This window comes from Bos grunniens, chromosome 10 (assembly GCF_055505025.1).
Source record: "Bos grunniens cultivar Pamir isolate PY7600 chromosome 10, Bosgru_T2T1.0, whole genome shotgun sequence".
Lineage (NCBI taxonomy): Eukaryota > Metazoa > Chordata > Mammalia > Artiodactyla > Bovidae > Bos > Bos grunniens.
The window spans coordinates 87,815,986-87,828,341 of NC_141174.1; the positions used below are offsets into that span (position 1 = coordinate 87,815,986).

Consider the following 12,356-nt stretch of genomic DNA (forward strand, 5'->3'; position numbering starts at 1 on the left):
AACCAAATCAATTTACTTTTTCTAACTACATTCAAGAGATTACATGCTAAATAAGTAAGGTTTCCAGAAGTACCACCATACAGGCATCACGTTAAGGCACACACATCTATCAGGCCACCAAGTTACAGGTGATATTAAAGGACAAGCATGGGGACCCAGCTTTGTCTTCTTGACATCCTCCACTACAAGCACTTGATTCATGAAATGCCAATGAGGCTTGGAGAGGTCAGCATGTGAAGGCACTGAATAAGCATCTGAGATAATTAAGATTTCAGCCTTCGAAACATGGACGGGAAGTGAACAGCAGTTAAGAAAATCAATAAGAGTCTTTTATTTGCGGTGACACAGATGTCTCAGTCAATAGAGCCTAATAGGCAGGCTTGATCGCAATGGACAGGCGCTTGCCTCCAAGGCTATCAAAGGGCTTCCTCTATAACAAACATTAAAGCGCATTTATGTTGCTATTGAAGAATCGAGGACCCTGTAGGTAGCTTAATTTACCAGTGTATGTTTAAAAGCACTATACTATTTCAGATGTGTCCATTTACTTGGATCAAAATTAGTGAGAAATAACTGGCCTGCAGGCCCGTTTGTCCCTCACTGAAGGGAGGAGGTCATTCTGCTTTCGATGACCAGTCAACTGGACAAACTGAGGGTTCCTGAAGGCCAGGAATTTTAAATGGCAAAGGTCTGTTGTGACTCCGTTCCTCTAAAAAGCCAGTGTTAGTTTCAGGACAAAAGAAGGAACTAAGGTGAGAAAGTTAACAGTTTTTCTTTTTCTCCCTAAAGATAATGAAAGAAACAGTCACCTCAGGACACAGGGCCATTTCAACAACCCATGGGTTGACACACTTGTTCAGAACTGATTAACTTTTTTTACCCTGAGCTGGCAGCAGGGTGTGTGCATGGTACTTCAATCTGCTGGGAGTGAAACCCATTAGCACAGTTTGAAAAACGTGCTGCAAATTGTTCTGCCAATCAAATTAAGCCATGTAATTCATTTATGACAAGAAGAAATATACAGACCCTTTATCTGTTTATTAAGTTTATGGATTAAAAAAAAACCTGGACAGCACTAAGTTACTACTATCAGAAAATCTTAATCTGTAATGAAACCTACCTGGCCATTGGCTAATATTTTTTTCAGTTCGGCAGAAGACTTCTTTAAGCTGAAAACAAAAGGCATAGTTTTTAATAGCAAATTCATTAACAACTCTGAACAACACTGAATGTTCTAGACTAAAATACACTTTTGCTTTAGGTGTAGACATAGACTACACTTTTTACATCCTTATCCCTACGTAAAATATTTTCTAAAGTAACTAGCCAAAGGCATCAGTAAGAGACTGAAGCCCGTCAGTAATCTAAAGCGATACAGAAGTCTGCTATAATAATGAAGCTAGACTGCGGCACAGACTACTTCAGAGACCTCTCCTTGCTATTAGTTCTGCTGTTTCGGGGTAGCCTTCCAGTGGCTATTTTATGCTGAGCACTACCAAGCACTTGAGAATGCACTCTTAGAATGTTCACACCAAAGACTACAGAACTTCAAAGAGATAAAATAATTTAAGTTCTGATTTTTTATTATAGTTAAGAGTTACAATGCAGCTTCCTGAGAAGCAAATGTGTGGCAGAAATAATCGCAGTATTTACTCACTGTGTGCTCTGGAACAAGATACTTAGCCTCTCTAAATCTCAATTTCCTCTTTCTATAAAGTGGGGGAAATATCAATGTCATAGTGCAACCAAGAAGATTAAATATGACAAAAAGCCTAGCACTGGGTTCTGTACACAGTAGGCATCAAATCAATTTTAGCTGCTTTCTCTTTCCTTTCTTCTCCCACAGGTATGAGTGTCAGTTTCCAGAATTACGTAAGAAATATGGAAATGTTCTTCTCTGGACATATATGACTATGTAAAAATTTATATGAGGGAAAGTGGCCAAAGGATGCTAAGAATTCCTTCTAGCTTCACACTGAGTTACACCTGTACACATTCACTTAATTAGTAGAGGGGTGTATAAAATGGTACCTTTTCCCATCAATGTTCTAATTGAAATTTAAAGCTTGTTAACTCTATCCTTAATCTATCTACTCTAACCCTCTCCCCATCTGCCAAATTAACTCTTCCCTTTGGTAGTTATCTGTAGATGTCTTTCTTTCCTCCACACCCATTCCCAAGACTGGAAGCTCTCTGAGAACAGAGACCGCATCTTACTCACGTCTCTACATATTCCATTTCCTTCCCACCCTTGAGCCTAGCCCAGTGACTTGACACATACTAAGTGTTTGATAAATGGTGGTCATTACTCTAGTTGTAAATGGCAACTCACTCCAGTGTTCTTGCCTGGAGAATCCCAGGGACAGGGGAGCCTGGTGGGCTGCCATCTAGGGTGTCACACAGAGTCATACACAACTGAAGTGACTTAGCAGCAGCAGCAGTAGTACACACACACACACACACACACACACTCACACACATTCATTTGTTACCCTTAATAAGTTATATTTGAGAAAACCTCAGACTTCAAGTTTGGCCACACTCACCATTCCAAGTTATAATTACTTTTCTTAATAAATACTTCTTACATATGCGTTAGTATACTGTATTGGTGTTTTTCTTTCTGGCTTACTTCACTCTGTATAATAGGCTCCAGTTTCATCCACCTCATTAGAACTGATTCAAATGTATTCTTTTTAATGGCTGAGTAATACTCCATTGTGTATATATACCACAGCTTTCTTATCCATTCATCTGCTGATGGACATCTAGGTTGCTTCCATGTCCTGGCTATTATAAACAGTGCTGCGATGAACACTGGGATACACATGTCTCTTTCCCTTCTGGTTTCCTCAGTGTGTATGCCCAGCAGTGGGATTGCTGAATCATAAGGCAGTTCTATTTCCAGTTTTTTAAGGAATCTCCACACTGTTCTCCATAGTGGCTGTACTAGTTTGCATTCCCACCAACAGTGTAAGAGGGTTCCCTTTTCTCCACACCCTCTCCAGCATTTATTGCTTATAGACTTTTGGATTGCAGCCATTCTGACTGGCGTGAAATGGTACCTCATAGTGGTTTTGATTTGCATTTCTCTGATAATGAGCGATGTTGAGCATCTTTTCATGTATTTGTTAGCTATCTGTATGTCTTCTTTGGAGAAATGTCTATTTAGTTCTTTGGCCCATTTTTTGAATAACCCTTATATGAGACAGCAAAAGAGACACTGATGCATAGAACAGTCTTTTGGACTCTGTGGAAGAGGGAGAGGGTGGGATGATTTGGGAGAATGGCATTGAAATACGTATAATATCATATATGGAATGAGTCGCCAGTCCAGGTTCGATGCACAATACTGGATGCTTGGGGCTGGTGCACTGGGACGACCCAGAGGGATGGTATGGGGAGGGAGGAGGGAGGAGAGTTCAGGATGGGGAACACATGTATACCTGTGGCGGATTCATTTCGATGTTTGGCAAAACCAATACAATATTGTAAAGTTTAAAAATAAAATAAAATTAAAAATAAATAAATAAATACTTCTTAAATTTCTTAAATGAAAACTATGGGCCCCTAGTCTCTATATTCCCCAGACTTTATAAAGTATGTCTTCAACCAATGATTCTAAACTTTAATAACATCCTCCCAAGTCTAAGAATTCATGCACTAAGCAGCAGTTAAGAATTCTGCAGAATAGGACTAAATCTGAAATATATTTAAAAAATAAAATAACTGCCTAAAATGAGACCAGCTGAAAACAAAACAACAGACTCTACTATTTCCCGAGTGATGAGCATGTGCCATGCATTGTGCTAAATGGTATTACTTAGTATTCTGATCTAATGCTCCCAATAACTACACCCCTGTGGGTATACCCTGTACGGGGGAGTTACTTCTTACATATAGAGAGAGAAACCCAAGGTACAGACCTTGCTCAAGATCACTCTAGTCTATCTCTCTAACATAAGTACACTTTTTTTTTTCTTGAAAACATTTGGATCCTTATATTCCCATAAATAGTCCCAATTTAATATGTGCAATTATTATAAAAACAGAAATAACCAAACAATGCCCAGGCAATGTTTCTCCACAGATATTCCATTATGTCATGCAACCTGAAATAATAACATTTTGATTCACTGCATTTACACAACACCTTTCATCCAAGAAACAAAAAGTGATTCCTTAATACAACTTCATCAATCTTCTAAACACCAGCAGTAGATAGATGGAAAATTTAATCATCCTAATTTTATAGGAGAAAGCCAAGATGTTCAGGAAAGGCCATGCTTGGCAGTGGGACTTGAACTCAGTAATTATGGCCTAGGAACATCATGTGAATGAGTAAGCTCAATTAAAAAAAAATTTATTTATTTGGCTATGCCAGGTATTCGTTGCAGCATGTCGGATCTTTCAGTTGCAACATGCAAACTCTTAGGTGTAGCATATGGGATCTCTAGTTCCCTGACCAGAGATTGAACCCAGACCCCCTGCACTGGGAGCTCAGAGTCTTAGCCACCGGACCACCAGGGAAGTCCCGTAAGCTCAATTTAATAAACAGTCATCCACCTAAGGCAAAGACCAATTCATGCTTTAAGAGTGACAGAGGAAAAAACTGATTTCATTCATTAGGCCAATATCTGGCTACCAACTTGATCTGGTAAAAAATTACATTTATATATCCTGGCAATTTCTTTGTGCCGCAGTTGACTCAGTGATTTATCTGGTAACTGTGACTTGAGCTATCTAAAAATCACTTTAAAAAGATCCTTTATTTATTTTTTTCCTTTTCTTTTATTTATTTATTTTTTAAATTTTATTTTATTTTTAAACTTTACATAATTGTATTAGTTTTGCCTTTAAAATGCAAGTGTGATACAACTGTCACTTGGGTATGGCACTTTAAGGGGACACTGAGATATTCAAAGAAGAGTGAAAGGGTCTTTCACTCTTTCTGCTATGTTAGAAATAACATAGCAGAAAAGCTGAATGAGTTGGGAGAATTTGATTCAGAGACAAAACCTAGAGGGAATATAAATGAATCTGTCTACTCATTTATTCAAGCAGCACTGACTAACTATCACCTATGTGTGAAACATCATGCTGGGAACTAGGGTTCAACAACGGCTGAGTAGTATTCCACTGTATACATGTACCGCATGTTCTTTATCTACTGAAACCATAATGGAAAAGAATATGAAAAAGAGTATCTATATGTGTGTATATATATATATCTTAACACTTTACTATACAGAAATTAATACAACATTGTAAATCAATGTCAATAATCTTTTTTAAAAAAATGATGAATATGCTACCATCACTGCCCTCAAAGAGTACAGAATTTATTGGGGGACAGAAGTGATTACAATACAATGTGCTAACCACTATAGTAAAAGCAAGCTCAGGGAGATAATGGGAATTCATAGAAGGGGTACCTGGCATAGACAAGGAGGTGGGCAATAATGAGGGACAGTTTTCAGAAGAAGACAACAGCTTTGTTCCTGAAAGATAACCAAGGTTAGCCAGGATGAAGGCAAAGGAGGGAGTGGATTAAAAGAAGAAGAAACAGGAAAGAGACAGCAGCAGATGTGAAAGCCCAGTAGTAAGAGGGAATGTGATCCATCAAGGGTACCATGTATTCATTAGCAAAGCTGGAGCATCAACTGGAAGGGGCATGGGGAGCGGCAGGCCAGGGGGCTAGAGTGGGCAGAGGACCCAAGTGTGGGAGTCCACGGCTTACCTGCTGTGGAAGCTACAGTTCGTACTAAAGGCTACATGGATCAGTAAAGTGGGGAATGAGGGGCTCAAAACACCCATCAGCAAGGTCACGCTGGCTGCACCGTGGAGGAGGGGCTGCAGTGGGGAGCTGTCAGGAGGCTGGAGCAACAGTCGAGGGAGCCTGATCCACCTTTGCAGAAACAGAGATGCTGGCAAGCAGACAGGCTTCACAGTGATTCAGAAGGCAGAACCTACAAATGTAGGGACTGACTGGATGTGGGGCTAAGGGAGACCCAGGAAGCAGTGAAGGATGCCTGGCAGGTCATCTGGAGTTTGCATCCAGGTGGATGTGGGAGAATTTACTGAGACAGGAAATCTAGGCGGGATTGTTTGGCAGGAAGATGACTGGCGGGAAGATGACTGATGGATGCATCACCTAGAAGAGGGAACAGCCCTGTTCTGAGGGCTAAACTCAGTCTTTACAGTTCAATTCAGTTCAGTCGCTCAGTCATGTCTAACTCTTTGTGAGCCCATGAATCACAGCACGCCAGGCCTCCCTGTCCATCACCAACTCCCAGAGTTCACTCAGACTCAGGTCCATCGAGTCGGTGATGCCATCCAACCATCTCATCCTTTGTCGTCCCCTTCTCCTCCTGCTCCCCAATCCCTCCAGCATCAGAGTCTTTTCCAGTGAGTCAACTCTTGTCATGAGGTGGCCAAAGTACTGGAGTTTCAGCTTTAGCATCATTCCTTCCAAAGAAATCCAGGACTGATCTCCTTCAAAATGGACTGGTTGGATCTCCTTGCAGTCCAAGGGACTCTCAAGAGTCTTCTCCAACACCACAGTTCAAAAGCATCAATTCTTCGGTGCTCAGCTTTCTTTATAGTCCAATTCTCTCATCCGTACGTGACTGCTGGAAAAACCATAGCCTTGACTAGATGGACCTTTGTTGGCAAAGTAATATCTCTGCTTTTTAATATGCTGTCTAGGTTGGTCATAACTTTCCTTCAGTCTTTACAAGTGGGTGCTAAAAGGACACAAAGCTCAGCTCATGAAAAAGAATGTTCTGAGACATGGCTGCTGCTGCTGCTGCTGCTGCTAAGTCGCTTCAGCCGTGTCCGACTCTATGCGACCCCATAGATGGCAGCCCACCAGGCTCCACCGTCCCTGGGATTCTCCAGGCAAGAACACTGGAGTGGGTTGCCATTTCCTTCTCCAATGCATGAAAGTGAAAAGTGAAAGTGAAGTCGTTCAGTCATGTCCGACTCCTAGCGACCCCATGGACTGAAGCCTACCAGGCTCCTCTGTCCATGGGATTTTCCAGGCAAAAGTACTGGAGTGGGGTGCCATTGCCTTCTCCGCTGAGACTTGGCTACATGAACATAAAACAGGTACTTCAGCCAGTAAAGGGCGTATTGCCACAGGGATGTTTAGGAAGCGCCTGGACGACCATTTGGCAAGGAGAGGGGAGTCAGGAACCCAAGGAGGGCTGGATTAGGTGGGGGCCTCTCCTTCTCCTGCTCCACACCACAGGCAAGAGTCTTCTGTAAACACAGTGCTGGCCACGGTGGTTTTCTGCTGAAAGTCATCTAACGGCTTGCCAATACACTGAGAGGAAAACTCCAGCACCAGGCCACACCTGATCTGGCTCCTGTCACATCCTTTTCTCCTGTCACTCCTACTGCTCTCCCACCTCTTCATGCCCTCCCCCAGCCCAGCAGCCCTCCCTGTGTTCCAGCCTAACTGGCCTCCTTCCAAACACATGGAGTTCCTTTACCACCCCCGGGCCTTCACTGATGCTCTCCCACCCCTCTGAAATGCCCTTCTCTGGCTCTGGATGTGGCTAGGTCCTTCTCATCCTTCAGGCCGAAATGGAATGTCACTGCCTCCTCCCACTTCTTTTTTTTTTTTTCTCCTCCCACTTCTGACACCCAATTCAAATCTAAACGCATGCCTGCCCAGAATTCTTTCACTTTAAAATCTGCTTGTTTTCTTCCTAACAATGATTGTAAAGTATAATTATTTGCATACTGTAGGGTGGTCTTATATTCCTATTAGCATACTTCAGAGGACAAGGACCACAATGTATTCCTAGTGGGTAGGACACCACCAAATAACTAGGAGGCACTCAATAAATATTTCTGATTAGTTACCAACACGGGCACAGAAAATGGCCAACCTAGGGTGGTACATTAAAATCACCTGTAGGACTTCTCCAACAACACTCCTCCCATAACAAAAATCTCTCTTGGAGCAAACTACCATTACTATCTGGGAAGCTGTCATATCCCTAAAGGAAGATGCTGCAATAAAGGGCTGAGAACCACTAAATCAGACAGTCTCTTACTATATAAAAGATTATATAATACTTCAAAGATTATATAGTACTCAAAGATTATATAATATAATCAAAGATTATATAATACTTCGTGAATATAAATGATAGTCTTTTAAAAGCCAAGCTAATTCACTTCGGTTTTGGTTAAAACCAAACCCGAGAGAACTGAAAATTTATCCTACTGCTTTTCTGTCTTACCATCTTTCTCAGCTTCATCCAGCTTTTTATACCATGATGAACTTTGACCTAAAACACGAGGAAAAATCCTTGCTTTCACTCAAAGGCTCATAGTCCGTCTGAACATCATTTTTTCAAGAAGTAGTGGTAATGATTAAAGGCCCTGCTCTCTTTGAGTGGACTGTAACAAGTGACCCTCAGTCCCCACGCCTCTACCCAGTGGGCCATGGCTCACGTACCCAACAGGCATGAAGAGAGAGGCTTCAGAGCATTGCTGAGCAGGGCCGAGCTCTTGGATGAGGACTAAAAGACCTGCCCCTCAGGACCAGGAGACAGATGATCCACTGGTGAAAAACCAGTTGATGTATTTTAACACAGAATAAATTGTTTAAATAGGAAACACACTTTAAGAGTAGTGTGTTCACAGCAGGAAAGCTGTGGATAAGATCTACTGACGCTATAAAAAAAACAACTAAGGAAGTGACTTTTGAGGAGGGGACAGGAGAGCAAAGAAAGAGTCAAGAGGACAGACTCTACCTGCAGTAAAGCCCAGCTGCAAAAGAACCAAGATCTGAGTGGAGGGGGTTAGGAGGGGCATGGAAGGGAAAGTAGAAGCCTAAGCTACATCTCGGCAGATGAGGGCTCTGCCAGCACTGAGTACTGCCCTAAACCCAGGAAGACCAGGGCACACAGTGGAAGGGTGATCTGGCTCTGTGATGGCTCTTCAGTCACCAGTGTGAACACAAACACACAGAACAACCACTTCAAGTGGCATCTTCAAGCACAATAATAAGACATCTACCAGAGGAATAGAAATAAGATGTCTACTAGCAGAATAACTGGATGTATAACAAACATGACCTAGATTTCTTTCAGCTTAAGCAGGTCAGTCTACTTGAGGACATTCATCTTCTAGAAGTAAGTTCTCAGGCCTGTCAGAAGAACACTTTGAAGAGGCTCAAGTCTTGAGTATCCATCCCAGTCTGGGACAACATCAGAATGAATTAATGAAAACTGTCTTCCTTCTAAAATACCTCAATTTCTTATATAACCAAAGGTACGAAAATGAACAACATGGCTGGCCAATTTAAATTTCACTACCTTACTCTTTTCTTGTCTCTTTCTGGGGAAGCATCAGTGGAACATCATACTGCCAAAAGATGGACAAGGAAGACAGAGATAATAAGTATTATACAACCTAAAAACCAGATCATCAGAGCATGAAACAGCCAAAGACACCGAATTTTCTGGTTCTGTATAATCTGGAGACTGAAGGAAAACCACTCCACAGACCAAAATTAACAGTTCAACTTGTTTAATTTTATCTTTCTCTATGAGGTCCTTTCTTTTCAGTCAATACCAAAGCTGGGGTTACTTAACCAGTCAGATTTCTTCTTAGCCACATACACACTTTTGTGGTCTCATGGAAAAGAGGTGTCATCCCACAAGCCTCTTCCCCACCCTCAGCTCTGTAGATACTCATGCTTACGGGCACATTTTACTTGCGTGCTCTCACCTATTGCTTGGAAGTGAATCTGAGACGGCTGGGCTGCTGTGTTGAGAGGGTCCAGCCCGGGTATTCACCTACAAGTAAAGAAAGAATCTTGATCAGTCTGTGTTCTGAGGACACAGTTCTAATTAACCTATAATTTGCCACAAATTTCTCATTTCACTATGAAGGTTAATTAGCTTGTTGCTAGACCAACCCATGGTTGGAGTCTATTCAGTATATAGGTTACAAAAAATGTACAACCTGTATATTACATAATACTTTGCTTCTGCCATTATTCAAATATTTAAATAGTGCTGGAAAAAAAGAGATAAATGGGAAATTTTCATTCACTGTCTAGAACTGAATTCAATTCTAGAGAAGAAATTCGGTTCACTGTTTCTTTTTGTTTTATATAAAAAACAATGTGTTCAAAAAAGTATATTAAGAATACATCCAAGGGCCAATAGCGAATCTCACATTATTATATCCCTCCAGCTCTAAAACTAGGCAGAATATTGCAGAATGTCTCTTATTCACTGAAAAATGAGGTCCAAGTAATTAATTATAAAACACTTGAGTCTAATACAATAGCCAGTTTTTCTTTTAAATGTAAAGCCTTAAGCAGAAATCTAGAATTTAAAATACACAGAACAATGAAAGGACATTAAATAGATATGTTTCCAGCATAAACATGTCAAAAGAAGAGGGGGGTATTCTGTGTGCAATATGCTTATGTGCTTAATTAATCACTGAAATGAAGTCTATATTTTCACTCAAATAAATCTTTGTGGAGATCAGTAGCCAGGATCATCCTGAAAAAACAGACCAACAAAACAATTCCAAAAATAAAAAGGTTTTTAAAAATTTGGGATCAAATCCCATATATATATATATATATATATATATATATACACACACACACACACACATACACACACACACACATATTGAACAAATACTACAGATGACTCCCCCTCCACATCCCATTTAAAAAAAAAAAAAAAAGGGATCGCTTGTCAGAGCTTGAGAAAGTGCAGTTTTATTTGACATTTCAATAAGTGGAACACAGCATTACAAATCCATCTAACTTTACTGAAACAATTATTGAAATTCGTACCTTCAGGCCATGTATGTTCCGTTCCCCAGGAGGCTTGCAGGCTGAAACAGTAATTGACTAAATTGTAGAACACATCAGGGCCATTTACAAATTTGCTCAAAATGAATCGTTTAAAAAGAAATGAGGGTGACACCAAAATTAGCAGAGAGAAATGATTGAAAAGTGGCTCCCAAGACCCAGAGTGGGAATTATGAACCAGGGTTTTTAACTTGCAGGAGTGAGCATTTATAAATGCAAAGAGCTTTCTGACACCACCTCATATAAATTCCAATTTCTGCTTAAAACATATAAAAATCAAGTTAACTGAGCTAAAATGATTAGATTCCTTTCATAATTCAAATTTCTGCAATCTTTCCTCACTCTATTACATCGTATATCTGCTATCGCTTACTCTACAATGAAAATAGCTAGGGTTTTTGGAGAGGAGAGGGAGGAGGGTCTTTTAATGCCAAAAAGATTGCTAGAGATTCTATGATATAGTCAAGTTTGAATATTAATTTGCAAAGCAATAAGTAGTCAAATTTGCTAAAATACAGAGATATCATTAATTTTGTCACATTTCTTACAAATCTTGACATTTATTAATATTTAAGTCTAAAGATAAAGCAGTACCAGGAAAAATAACATTAATTTCTCTACATCATCTTGAGTTACAGATTAGTACAACACTTTTCCAATTCAGTAAACGCTTCTTCATCAGATGTTAAAAAAATAAAGAGCTTCATGCCCATGTTATAGGCTGCTTCCATCTGAAAACTACGGTGTCCTATGTATTATATGTTAAGGGGCTGTCAATTTTGATTGATTGGGGAAGGATGAATCTGATTTTTTTTTTTTTTTGCTCCTTTCTCAGATGTACATGTATTTCCCTCTGTTTCTGACAAGAAATAGAGCTGTTAAATAAGAAGATGATGTAGGTAATAATTACAAAGCACATCGGTTGCTTTAGTTTTGTGTATTTCAAGCATATTCAAATTTATTATGTTATTTTCCTTAAAAAAATCTACACCTCAATAAAGCATTTTTATTTGTTTTTCTAAAATACATTAAAATTAAGACTCCAAATTCTCTTTCCTTAAAATGGAAATTAACTTTTTGAACAAAACAACAGTCACATACACTTGATGCCTGGTCCTTTAGGGACCATTAATACTTCCTAAGAAAACGCTTCAGAGCATTTCCTCCGAAGTACCAGTGCATTTATAAACTTCATTTAGTAAGGAAGTGACTAACTAAGGGATTAGAGACAGGCATCAATTCTTATCTGGTACCTTAAAATCTGCCTTGCTCCTCAATTGGCTTCTTAAATCTTTATAACTGGAAATCTAAGCAGTATTCAAAAAATACAGTAACCTTAATTTTCTAAAATTGTAGAGTCAGAAGTTACTGTAAAGCCAGGGAATTTTCATGCTTATTAATAGTTAACATATCTTTTAACTACAAAGAGCACTCAGTCCTGAGCAGGGAAGTTACTATCCAACACAACTGTGCCACTTGGAATGAGAAGACCTGT

At 39.9% G+C, this 12,356-nt stretch overlaps 1 protein-coding gene across 5 annotated transcripts in view; it reads right to left on the reverse strand.

The window, feature by feature from the left end:
* Positions 1-12,356, reverse strand: part of MAP2K5 (mitogen-activated protein kinase kinase 5) — a 282,322-nt gene that overhangs the window by 220,652 nt on the left and 49,314 nt on the right. For all 5 annotated transcript variants that reach the window (XM_086322839.1, XM_086322837.1, XM_086322838.1 and 2 more), the window contains exons 5-7: positions 10,844-10,884; positions 9,751-9,818; positions 1,121-1,169 (exon numbers count right to left, since the gene is read on the reverse strand). In XM_086322839.1, coding sequence (XP_086178965.1) covers positions 1,121-1,169; positions 9,751-9,818; positions 10,844-10,884 — 158 coding nt within the window. The remainder of the gene's footprint in view (positions 1-1,120; positions 1,170-9,750; positions 9,819-10,843; positions 10,885-12,356) is intronic.